At 41.5% G+C, this 13814-nt stretch overlaps 1 protein-coding gene across 1 annotated transcript; it reads right to left on the minus strand.

The window, feature by feature from the left end:
- Window positions 1-6213: 6213 nt before the first annotated feature.
- LOC148166045 (uncharacterized) lies at window positions 6214-12819 on the minus strand. Its single transcript, XM_088049516.1, has 10 exons — window positions 12795-12819; window positions 12692-12763; window positions 12558-12611; window positions 12252-12500; window positions 12164-12180; window positions 12056-12090; window positions 11337-12014; window positions 11135-11248; window positions 7805-11061; window positions 6214-7745 (listed from the first exon to the last, which is right to left on the minus strand). Exons 1-10 carry the CDS (start codon window positions 12817-12819, stop codon window positions 6214-6216), a joined length of 6033 nt encoding a protein of 2010 aa, XP_087905642.1.
- Between the last annotated feature and the right edge of the window lie 995 nt (window positions 12820-13814).

Raw genomic sequence — 13814 nt, forward strand, 5'->3', positions numbered from 1 at the left:
AAAATTGCGGTGTTAGTCCCTAAAATGCACGTTCCCCAACCCCGAATCCTTCTTCCCGTCATGAAGATAATAATCAAAGTAGAGACAATATTGGGGCTGCGAGGGGTGGACACCAAGACAGACGGAATAACAACGGTAATTTAAACCACCACCAGCACTAGGGGAGCAGCCCACCCCAGCGGTGCTCACAATTTCGGCTAAGATGGGCAAAACTATTAGACTACCGTTAATTAAGGTTATTTTAGAAAATTCAGTTAAAATAGATACTTTAATAGATACGGGCAGTGCGATGAATATTATAGAGAAAAAGTTTGTAAAATCATTAATGACAAAAGATTCATCGCCTCGCTATCTTATTTCGCCTAGTGGGACAAAAATAGTAGTATTGGGAACGAGTCTAATGAGGTTAGATATCAAAGATGTTTTAGTATAACAGATTCGGGGATAGGTCTTAACTCTGGGCCAACATCATCGAACAATCTCAGAAAAGCATCATTGGTTTTGTCCCTTTCTAACACATTGAAAACTGACAACTAAATAAGTCTATCTTTTTCTATAGTATCTATAGAATTGATTGGTCAAGAGAGTTAGCGCGTGATTTGAATTTAAAGAAAGAGAAACCTTTAAAATAAGAGATTAATGAAAATTTAGCGTGAAATTGCTCGCTTAAGCGTTACACACTACACACACTAAGATAGTTTTTAAATAAAGTCAAATACAACACAACACAATACAAAACAATCAAATATTATGTTAACCGGTTTGCAAATGAACCATGGAACATGAACGTAACCTTTAAACGCAACGGAAAGACGCCGTCCTGTCACATTTCTGGCGTCAAACAGAAATAAGTCACGACTGACGTGCTCCAACGTTATTGGCTGGATCTTATAGAAAAGGAAAGACTGAACATCGATGAAAATTTCAATGTGAAAGAAAGAGAAGTTTTATAAAAGTACGTTGTACATGTTGGAACTGAACGTATGTTCTATTTACACTGTATGCCCGAATCTGTTATACTAAAACATCTTTGTTAGATATTAATGGCCACCCGTATGAGGAACAATTTTTGGTGGTGCAAAGACTGCCACGGTCAATGATTTTGGGTATTAATTTTTTGCTTGCGACACAGGCATCATTAGATTTTAGCAAACGAGAAGTAACTTTGTCGAGTAATAATACAATACCTTTTTTATTTGAGAACTACAATGGATTAAATTTATTAAGGGAATATAACGAGGATGAACTATTTAAAGTCTGTATTAGTAATAATTGCTTAATTAAGATTGGTGTGACTAACAGCTTGGGAATAAAAATTTTCGGGAAGACACAGGAACAACGGGACCTTAATATAGATAATTTCACCTTTATTGTAAATAACTATTTCTGTATTGAACATAGATGTATTATTAAGCCAGATCTTCATCAAAAAAAGATTGAGGAGGTAAGTTGGTCGGGGTATGCGGCTCGGAAAATTTTTGAGGGGAGCACGGTCGGTTTTCTGGTGCCAAAAAATCATTTGGATATTCCCCAACTCTTAATCGTCGAAGAAGACACAGGGACGCCCATCAATAATCCTTCGTACAACATCAACAACAGTTTAAGCAAAGAAGAGGAGAGTCGATTACTACCCCTTTTCAAGAAATACCGCGATGTCTTCGCAAATTGCACGGCAGAGATGGGATTCACGCAATTGGTAAAACATCATATCGACACCGGTGACGCAACACCTGTCCACAGTCGACCGTACCGAGTTTCCCAGAAGGAGAGAGAAATCATCCGAACACAAGTCAACGAGATGTTGGAAAATGGGATTATCCGCCCCTCCACTTCGAGTTGGTCATCACCGATAGTCCTGGTTAAGAAAAAGGATAACACCTACCGGTTTTGAATTGTTAACCTTCTTCATTTCAATGGGGTAGGGGTAAGCTCACTTGACTGGGTCAAGTTTGAAGTTTTCACCCCTATAACTCAGGAAAATTAAGGGCGATAATTGGTTCTTTAACGGGTGTTCTAATGTCATGGTCAGGGTCAAGGTGATCGTGCAAGAAATTGTTCGGTGTAATGTTGCTTTTGGTTGGCTCAGCGATTCTCGAATTACAACAGTGTTGATAAACAACCGTTTCGGAAGTAGGCCTCTTACTTGTACCACTTTTAAGCGTAAACAAGCGTCTGAAAGCAATCAGTCCATTTTATTGATTTATAGCTAAAGTTTTGTCCAGGTCCGAGTTTCCGTGGTTCACAAAAACTTTCAATGGAAACTTTTTGAATTGATCACAACCCCATTCGCATGGAAAAACCAAACATGTACCTTAATGCACGACACAATGTTTTTGGCAGTTTCTTCTACATCTGAGGGCCGATCCGTCTGGCCGTTGTCTGGTTCCAGTTTACATAATTGTAAACCATACGACAGCAGGCTTTGTTACATCGCTCGGTTTAATTCACATGCGTCTTCCTACGGACATTATGTCTCAACCAGGGGCACTAGAAGTTCATCTCCCGTGCAACTGCCAACTCCTAGTGGGAAGAGATATTGCCATTCCATCACGGTTCCCATGTGGGGGAACAGTCAAGAGTAGCGGTCAAGTTGAACCATGTTCTTCCTGCAACATGGTCGCAACTGAAGTCTGCAGTTTGGGCCGATGGCACAGGATTCACACCCAATTTTCGAGAATTTTTCAGAGTGCTTGAATCCAAATTGGACTATTCACGTGCCACATGTGAATCTTTCATCAAACTTCCTGGACAACAACGTTTTTCGGACAATACAGGCAACAATGGAGAATTTAAAAGAAAACTCGTCGTTCCTGGAACCATATAGTCCACACTTCCTACAGTTTTGGAATTTAGTTTTAACCCTAGCTTTAGTTTATGTATACAGACAGAACCGACTCCTAGCAGGTGCGTTTGCACGAGTGCCTACCACTGCGGCCGAGGACCTATCTTACAGAGACTGGGCGTGTATGACCACCATCTTTTTCACCGGTCTCAGCACACTGGCCTTGGTCGTGTGGCTGCTAGGGCGGTTGTTTCGAAGATATGGGTGTGGAACAAAGGAAGAAGTTCCGGCCAGTAATGGAAACGACGAGGGGGAGGTCGGAGGAGACCTCTCAGCCGGTAGACTGTTAATAGAAGAAAGAAGCGCGAAATTGCATGAGGTGGTATCAAGACCACAACTAGAAGGAAGCACCCCAAGTTTCGCAGGATCCTGCTGAAGGCGCCACGAGGGGACGTTCCAATCCCGGGGCCCTATAAGGGATTGAGTCGTCCGGAGGCCGCCATGTTGTGAGGGGGGGTGGAGAGAAAAAAAAAAAAAAAGAATTCCGTCGTAAAAGAAATTTTTTGTTCATCATCGGATGTCAGGTGAAGATCAGGATAAACTCCGGCGTATTATCCAAAAGGCGCACCGGCCGTCGATCTTCACAGGACATCCCATAATTCGCGTAACGATTCCATTGTAGATATTTTCCGTACCCACCTGGGGTGGGATTTATCGGATCATCACTGGAGGAGCCTTCATCACAGTTCAAACCACCTCTATGCCAGGTCAAACGACGGAGGCCAAGATGAGGTTAATGGGCGTACCGGCCAAACTCATGGGAGACAGCTGGTCATCGCGGAACGAGAAGGTGTGGGCGGGGGAACACACTTATCCCCATCACCCGCACGACCCCTCTTCCATCCATCAGGAGGGAATCTGTGGCTGGACTGGGGTAACGACCTGGCGAGCATCATGGGACATGGGCAGTGTGGCAACAAGCGTCTCTGGCTTGCTAAATCCGACGTCGGCCACCGCCAGCGGTTCCTACTGCATCGTCACCGTTGCCTCGCCAGTCACTACCACCCTCATCTTCATCGGACGCATTTCCTTCGGCCTTGCGACGACCGTCACAAGACACCAGGTGACAGGTCATGGTCATTGCAACATCATCATCCGGGTTTCATAGTACAACGTCTGTCTGGAACCCCGACCTGCATTACCATCAACGTCGAGTCAGCAAGGTCACCGGGGAAATGGCTCAAATATATGTATATGTTGGAGACCAAGTTTTTCCGCAGTGTCAATTGTTCTTCCATGAGGGATGCCGTTATACGCCGAAAGTGTTTCTGTGATTAGGGCTAATCCAGTATGATCCATTTTAATTGATGTGAGGGATGAACCAGGCATACGCACACTGGTGCGGTATTTTGTTGGATGCCTGTTTCATCCTGTAACGGTGATTATCGCCCGGGGTTCGATGTTTGGAACCGGGGGATGTCACATCAATGTCCTAGATTTAGTGTTTATTTATAATATTTCAAGGGTTTGAGTCAGTTCCTCGTTGCGTAATTAGATCGACCATTTCGCTGATACTGGGTCACCAAGTGACGACAGATGTCAGCAAAATGGTAAGAGTCAGCAGTAACTTTGGTACATCGCAATGTGTCGATGATGATGTCATTTCTCAATATTGAACTTTGCACGAGGAAATGACCTAAACCCTTGACGGTATTTAAGAGGGAGCAGCACCACTGACAAAAACAATAACTGGTGGTGTATTGTGCCGATAGTGTCTAGTGTGTTCCGTCAGGTGTCTGCCCCTCGATCCAATGTTTGTCGTCAGAACGTAAGTCTATTTCAATATATTTTACTGGGTGGCCCCATATGGTCTCTTTGTATTTATCATCCCCCCGATCGAACCTACCCGTCCTTGTCACCCCCAACGTGACACTATGTCCTCATGGCTTCTAAGAATGTGATTTTCGGCTAGACCACCATTACGACGTCTGCTTTCCTCTCAGACGCCGTCCTAAGCAGCAGCTCATGCGTTGCTGCACACCTATTTTGGTTGACTTGGAGGACCCTCATGCGCGGGAAGGGCCCCCCGCTGCCCCCTTTCCTCAGGAGTTTTCTTGTTCCTGGAGCTGGCTTTCTCCTTTTCTCTTTGCTGAGTCTCTCGGTGCTTGGGGCATGTGCGAGTGTCGCTCCTGTGCCCCTTGACCTTGCAGCGGTTGCAGCTTTGCACGCTTCGGCTTTGTGCCCCTCCTGCATCCGACCTTGTCTCCTCTCCGGTGGCTCCTTCGTCCACCCTTTCCTCCTTGATTTGTTTGTTAAAAGATTCCATCTGTGTTCCCACGAGTGTGGGGGCTTGAACTGTCGTCGCACGCGGTGCCCCCTGCACGTGCGAAAGGCTTCCTCCGACGGGGTGTGCCTGGTGCCCCGAAGTTGGCCGCTCACGACTGGACCGCTCTCCAGCCACGCATCCCTTTGGCGCGCACCTCACCGTGGGATTGAGGGATTTTAGATATTAGATTCGACATTGTTGGACTTTAGACGGTCGGTCGATTCCAACGTTCGTTGCCGCTTTTCGAAAAACTGCTTGATTCTTTCGAATTTGGGCAACTTATTGTCCAATACTTCCTTTTTGACCAATAAATCCAATTTTTCAATAATTATAGCGATTAATAGTGAATCCCACTGTCCTATAGGTATCTGTAGAACCTTTAATGCTGCTATGTTGTTGTTGGTAGTATCAATTAAATTACGCAGCTCCGATGTTGTTGACTATAACAATGGAGGAAAATACAATATATGAGCGAAATGTTCTTCTATTGTTAGCCGTTTATTTTCACACCGATTTTGAAGTAATTGTATGGCGCTGTCATAGTTTTTCTTGCAGACGGCCAACGATTCGATGGGGTTAAATGCTTCGCCCTTGTGGCAATCCCGCAGGTAATAAAATTTCCGAATTTTACTAAGCTTGGTTTCATTATGAATTAGTGATTGTGTTCTTTGGGTGAATATGAGGAGCAGCGGATCGTAACTTTTTGAAATAAAATGCTATGTTTGCGTTTTGAACTGTTTACTTCTTGAGGGATAATCTTACAAGTTTGAAATTTGAAAACGTAATGTGTCTTAGTTGTTCCGGGCGGTTGGTGACCACGATCCTCCCCTCTCAGGTGGAGGGGATGAGGGATGGTGATCCCGAATCGGTGGTACTCAACATAACCCCCCGCCTTAAAACCACTAAGTTGTTTTAAAGAATATGATAAGAGGTTGCAAGTTAAAGAAGAACACTGAAGTGATGCAATGAATTGATACAAGCAAATTATGTAAGGCTTTAAAATAAAATATATACAAACTTAAATTAATATGTACAACTTATAAGCTAACATGCATTATATAACACTAAAAGAAAACTAAAAAAAAAAAAAATATAGCAATATATCTTAATCCTCTGTAGGCAACGCGCAAATCTTCGTAATGGCTCGTTTTATCGTGCCGTTTTTACACTTAATCGACACCACTCGCACTAAATTGTCTTTGCCTGGATGCACACTCACTACACGTCCCAGACGCCACTGCAGAGGAGGCAGGTTGTCTTCCTTGATTAAAACTAGCGATTCTAGTTCGGGGACGTGGCTGGATGTTTTCTGCCATTTAGATCGGCAGTGTAGTGTCGTAAGGTACTCCCTGGACCATCGCTTCCAGAAACTTTGCCGACAGGCCTCTATGAGTTGCCATCGGGATAACCTATTGGTGTTGATGTCTGTGTGGTCCTTTTCTATGGGTGCCGTCAAAGCATGGCCAATTAGAAAATGGCCCGGAGTCAGTGCCTTAAAGTCATTTGGGTCGGCGGACAGGGGGGTGAGAGGACGAGAATTTAGGACAGCCTCTATTCTCACTAACAACGTGTACATTTCCTCGTACGACAAATGATTTCCTCCAATGACACGTTTGATGTGTCCCTTTACAGATTTTATGCCAGCTTCTGCTAATCCCGCAAAGTTTGGCGCGCGTGGGGGGATGAACTGCCAGAAAATCTCAGACTCTCTTAACTTTCGCGGCAATTCGGGATTTTTTAAAAATTGGCCCAGTTCGCGTTGGGCTCCTACGAAATTAGTGGCGTTGTCGCTTACTATATATGACACGTTTCCTCTACGGGATATCATCCGTTTCAGTGAATTTAAAAACGAATCGGTTGTCAGGTCACCTACTAATTCTAGATGCACGGCTTTAGTACTTAAGCAAACGAAAAGACAAATGTACGACTTTACAGTTCTTCTTCCTCTCCCCCTACCTTCCTTAATGAGGATAGGTCCGCCGAAATCTACACCAACTTTTAGAAAAGGTCGAGTGGAACTTATACGCTGAATAGGCAGATTTCCCATGATTTGAGAAAAAGGTTTAGGATTTACTCGGAAGCAATTAATACAATTGCGAATGACCTTCCGAGTCTGGCTGCGACCAGCTATGGGCCAATATTTTTCGCGTACTTGAGACAATGTCCCTATCTGACCTGCGTGAAGCTGATTAAGGTGAGCTTCCTTAATGATTAATTCCGTTACGAAATGCTTAGGTAAAAGAATTGGGAATTTTGTTTCGTATTGCAAGTTAGCATTACTTAAGCGACCTCCCACCCTAATTATATGATTTTCGTCTAAAAAAGGGTTTAATGAAGTTATTGAACTGTTCGTGATGTTTAATTTCTTTTCGAGCTGTTTGATTTCGGTCGCAAACACTTCTTGCTGCAATAGTTGAATTATTTTGATTTTTGCATCGTGCAATTCTCTTTCGGTGAGATTTCCGCCTAATTTCGGTTGATTTTTGACAGCATTTAGCGAATTTTGTATGAATCGTCGCCAATATGCGACCGTCCTTTGAAGTTTAACAAAGGTAGAACGACTTTTTAAGAGTAATGCATTATGATCGTTTTGTGTAATGTTAACTGCAGTGATGGTTTTTCTTTCAATGATTACGTCTTTATTTACATTATTTACATGTGGTGTATTTACATAAGGGATTTTGACCCCGCGCAACCATGAAGGACCGTCAAACCATAAAGGATTTTTTCCCAACTCGTTTGGGTAGGGTTTTCGGAACCCTTTACATGGTGCCAATGTTCGATTTGGCTTAATTGTTGGATTTCAGATACCCGATTTGATACAAAGGTTTTCCACTTTTGGGGTTCCGCCGATAACCATGCTAACACTATTTGGGAATCTGTCCAATAATGGCACTGCTGAGGCGATAAATTTAGAATTTTTGATACCTTCGCGACCAATTGTGCTAGCAACACTGCCCCGCACAGTTCAAGACGCGGTAAAGATACTGTCTTTAGAGGTGTGACTCGCGACTTTGCACACAGCAATCGTACATGTACTTCTGAGTTTGTATCTATCGTTCGGATAAAAATGACACAACCGTAGGCCTTCTCAGAGCTGTCACAAAATCCGTGCATTTCAATATGGTTTGCGTCGCGACAAATAACGTTTCGATTGAACTCTAATTTAGAGAGGGATGTTAACTCGCGAACGAAAGTTGTCCATTTTTTGTTGATGGCGTCGGGAAGTTCGTCATCCCAGCCAATTTTTGATACCCATAATTCTTGCATGATAATTTTTGCTCTTGTGATTACCGGATTAATCAAACCCATAGGGTCGAATAACCGCGCTATGGCACTCATTACTGAACGTTTTGTGGGCTTTGTTAGCGAAAATGGAAGATTCGTGAATGAAAATGAGTCGTTTGTATTCTTCCAGTTCAAACCCAGCGTTTTGTTCTCTGCTTGTTTGTCAAATATAAGGCAGTTTTGATTTGACGCATGTCTCTCGTGTGTTAACGCGTCTGGACAGTTTGATGCCCACTTGTTTAATTTGAATCCCCCTTTTGCTAGTACTGACTTTAGCTCCTCTTTCATTTTGATTAGCTGATCCACGGAATCAGCTCCGAACAGTGCATCATCAACATAAAATGAGTTGTTTATAATTTGATTTGCTAAAGGAAACTCGACTTTGTGATCGGAGCCCAACTGTTGAACGCATTTTATCGCTTGAAACGCAGAAGAAGTTAGCCCATACGTTACCGTGTTTAGTTTAAACGTTTCAATTGGGGCTTCCGAGGTTTCACGCCACAGGATTTTTTGATACTTTCTATCGTCTGGATGAATTTGAATGCAGCGGTACATTTTCGAAATATCGGCGATTAGTACGAATTGCGGTAGCCTAAATTGAATAAGCACGCTGAACAGATCCTTTTGCAGATTTGGCCCGGCCATTAAGATGTCGTTTAGACTGAGATTTGTACTAGTTTTAGAAGACCCGTCGAAAACAACCCGGTATTTTGTGGTTACGCTATTTTCATTGATTACGCAACTGTGCGGTAAATAGAAGGATCTTTCTTGGTTATCGTTAGGTACGAGTTGCATGTGACCGAGATTGATGTACTCTCGCATAAATGCGATGTATTCTTTGTCTAAATTAGGGTTATTTTTTCGGTTCCTTTCCATCGCGAGTAACCGATAAGTGGCGGTGTCCTTTGATTTGCCCAAAACGTTGGGATTTTCCGAGAACGGAAGTTTGACCATAAATCGCCCATCTGGTAACCGACTTGTTGTTTGGGAAAAATGCGTTTCAGCTGCGTTTGAATGGTTATTGCTTTTTTGTTCTGCGTCCGTTTCGAATGCCTCCAATTCCCAAAATTTACTGACGGTTGTTTCAAGGGTCACTTTATTGCAGGATGTTACGGTTGGGTTTTTTCTCGGTCCCACGGAACCACCAAGAATGTACCCGAAAACAGTATTCTGTAGAATTGGTTGGTTTTTTCCGAGAACTATTTTTCCGGCTTCCAACAAATTTAAAAATAATTCAGCACCGATTAACATGTCTACCGGGGCTGAAACATGGAATTTTGGATCGGCTAGCGTGGTGTTTTTTGGAATTCTTAGGTTTTTAAGATTCACACTGCTTGATGGTAACGGTTCGGTAATTTTCGGTAAAATTAAACATTGAACATTTGAGTTGAAATTTGACGTTTTGCTGAAGATCTCAACATTCGCGGCTCTACTTATTTTGGTATGACTGTTGATTCCGATGATAGCCATTTCGATCGGTTGTATGTTTAGCTTTAGCCATTGACACAAATGTTCGGTGATAAAATGGGATTGACTCCCGATGTCCAAAAGAGCGCGACAATCTTTTACCTTACCGGTAGGACCCTTAACCCCAATCACGGCAGTTGATAATAGAACGTTATTTGAAATCGACAAATTGCATAATGACACATCGGCTTGATTATCATTACGCTCAGGTTCATTGTTTTCGGAATTTTTTGTAAGCTCAATGTGTAGCAACGTATGGTGCTTTTTGTTACATATTTTACAATTTGAAGAGTTACATTCTTTTGCGACATGATGAAGTTTCAAACAATTTAAACACCTATGAGCATTTTTGACTTGTTGGGATCGCAACGCTGGCTCGATAGACAAAAACTCTCGGCAATTAAAGATATTGTGGTTTTGGTTACAATAGAAACAAGTAAAAAATTTGGTTGCGTTTTGTTGGCGTGCAACATGAACTACGCGCTTTTGGTTATGGCTATTGCTAAAAATGACTTGTGCATTTTTGCTGGTTGTTGGTGTTTTGATTGACTTATTGTGCATTTCTAGTGACTCTATCGTTTGACAACGTTTTTCTAAAAATGTTAGCAATTCGGTGTGCGTGGGGATTTCCCCGTTTTTGATGGATTCCTCCCAAGCGCGTGTCGAAAACTGATCTAGTTTATTCAATAAAAGGTATACAAGTAAATCGCTCCATTCTCTTACAGGACGACCCAATTTATCTAGAGTGTTCAAATTTATCATTGTTTGATCTAATAAAGTTCTTAACGATTTGGCGTCGTTCTTTTGCGCAAGAGGTAAATCGAATATATTTTTTATGTGGTTGTTCACGATAAGGCGCTTGTTTTCGTATCTTTGTTTTAATAATTTTAGCGCGATTTTGTAGCTTACTTCGTTTGTCTGTAGTGCATCCAACGTTTTTTTTGGTTCTTCGTTAAGGCAAGCTTTTAGGTAGTGGAGTTTTTGAACGTCGCTTAAGGCCTTGTTGGAATCAATTAAGCTTTGAAATGTGTCAAAGAAACCCGACCATTCGGCGTATGTTCCATTAAATTTCGGCAACTCGATAGTTGGTAATTTAACGGGTATTTGAGGTGAGTTGTTACCGTTGGAGGCGTTAGAAGAACTACTGTTGGCATTTGCTTCAATAGCATCGTCGAATTGGCTTAAAATGTCGTAAATTCTTTGCCGTACCTCTATGAATTTGTACTTGATTGAAACCGATTCCTCTTCCACAGAGATGGTGACGGAATCACCGCCCAATTCCGCGACAAGTTTTTTCAATTCCGCCGTCGATGCGGCGTTTCATTTGATTGATTTTTGAGTGATTAGCAGAATTGGCGATAAAATCAGCATGTTCATCAAGATTGCTGAGTAAGTCTATGAATGCATGTGGGGACGGCATTTTGACCGTACGAGAAAATATACAAGATTGATGAATGTGAAAAGAAAACTGACCTGGTTCCCTGCTGCCAATGTCTCCCCGTCTGTCTGATGATTTCCTCAATGAAGTCAACTTGGTTGATGTGGATGTAGATCACTAACACAACACTTTTCTTTAATGAATTTCCGCTGATCCGGCTCGAAGGACCATCATGTTCTTTGGGTGAATATGAGGAGCAGCGGATCGTAACTTTTTGAAATAAAATGCTATGTTTGCGTTTTGAACTGTTTACTTCTTGAGGGATAATCTTACAAGTTTGAAATTTGAAAAGGTAATGTGTCTTAGTTGTTCCGGGCGGTTGGTGACCACGATCCTCCCCTCTCAGGTGGAGGGGATGAGGGATGGTGATCCCGAATCGGTGGTACTCAACAGATTGAAACAAGTCAAAAAACGCGGACCTTTCACTTAGCTTTCCGAAAAACGATGGCAATTCGAGAGGTTTTAGAGGTTTTACCGAATTAGATGTGTCCGCACTGGTGATGTTGATATGGATTGTGGTACCAGCACTGGAGTTAGAAGTATTAGGGGATGACGACGATTTTTCTAGTACCAATATTGATTTAATCGCAGATACAATATTATTATACAGTAAAAGCTCCCATAAGCGGACACTCATGGTATCATTTTTTTTGTCCGGTTGTTGGAATTTATGGTCGTAGGCCTTTAAATTGAAGATTAACATTTTAATTAGTCTGTTTATTCATAACAATTCAACTGAAACAAAAAAAGGTACACGGTTGTTACAATTAAGCAAACAAACTTAAAATACTTCAATAAAAAATGGAAAAATCCTACTATGTATTACCTACATATCACTTTTTTTGAACAAAATTCAAAATACTAGTATGACGCAATGCCCTATTTTTTTTGTTCTAAAAGGCAATTTTGGAAATGACATTCTAAATTTTGTATGTGGTGAAATGCAGTACAATCTTCTCTTGCAAAGTGCTTTAATCTATTGACCACTTTTAGAGCCTTATTATAAGAATTAATCTCGTTGTTTTCACCAGTCACCAAAATGTCATCTTTTGTTTCAACGGTATCTTCGTCACCATCACTTTCATAGTTGAAGTTTACTTCTTGAATGGCAAAATTTTTTGATTCGGTTTCTAGATTTTGATCTAACTTGATAAAATCTTCTACCGCTTGATCATTCACTGCTCCTAATTGTTTAACATCTTTTACAAATCCTTAACTGTTGATAGTGGCAAGTCATCTTCAGCGTCATGTTGTGCCTTTTGTATCGACGCCTGGTTCACCGAACTGGTTTTGATCACGACGCCTAGCGCCTGAACGGGTCTTGGTTTAGGTCAGATACTTATGGTTGAGAAGCGGTCTAGCTTCAGTTACGACGTCTGGTTCACCGAACGGGTCTTGGCAGTTACGACGCCTAGTTCGATGGACGGGTCTTGATTCTGACGTCTTGGTTGTTTACACTTTTCTGGTTCCACAGATGTAACACTACACTGTACTCGTAATTCTTGTAATCTGTTCCATTACTTCGAAAGATCCTTCGAGCTCTTGTATTTCAGGATATTTATCTTTAAAAGCTCTTTGTATTTTTTCTCATCTGTGGGTCTTTTGGATCTACAAAAATTACTTTTGTCGATGGGTCTTGAATGTCCACGTGGCTTCCAACCTTAAGCTCTACATTTTGATACAGAGTAGCGCCCCACTTAAGCTTGTTGATTTGTTTCCATTTTTGGAAAGAATCTACTTGTTCTAACGTATTTAACGTATTTGTTTTGCTTTCGTCGTATCCTATGTATCCTTCGCAAAGTAGAGCTCGAAATCTATAAACCATCAATTTTTATCAAGAAATCTGCACGAAATCATCAAAATTCTTAGAGAAATCCGCTTATTTCGACGCAAAGCGACGACTTCTTGCTGATTTTCGCCGTTTTTTGGTTTGAATATTATATTTCATAACTACATTCTTTAGAGGTCTTAACGTTGCGTCTAGGGCAAATAAGCTTTATTTTTTATAATTGTATCGTATTCATTTTTATAAATAGGTCTAAGTTCGAAAGCTTGTGATGAAGGTCGTTCAATTAATTCTACCACTCCAAGGTGATCAAGCCGGTCTTGTAAAACTAAAGGAACTTCTTCACTTTTTCTCTCATTTTTCTTAATCTCTGTTACCTTTTGGGCTCATGTCATTACGTTCATTGAACAACACACGTTGTTTCCTAATTCTTTCAAATTTTCAGAGTTGATTTTGATGCTAGATAAAGCGTCTGCTGTCACGTTATGTTTTTTTTTAATGTATTTGACAATAAAATCATATTCTTCGAAAATTAAACGAAATTTGGTTAGACGACTAGATGGATTGGTCATACCGAATAAATATACTAAGGGTCGATGATCTGTATGAACTATGAATTTTCTGCCGTATAAATATGGTCGCAAAGACAATCGTATCGTTTTGTGTAGCCTGATTCAATTGTAAAGACAAACAGGCGGCAGATTTTTTTGATAGCAGTCGTCGCATG

Source organism: Gnatocerus cornutus, unplaced genomic scaffold, assembly GCF_029298725.1.
Source record: "Gnatocerus cornutus isolate USDA-ARS CGAHR unplaced genomic scaffold, icGnaCorn1.1 ctg00000033.1, whole genome shotgun sequence".
In the NCBI taxonomy this organism is placed as follows: Eukaryota; Metazoa; Arthropoda; class Insecta; order Coleoptera; family Tenebrionidae; genus Gnatocerus; species Gnatocerus cornutus.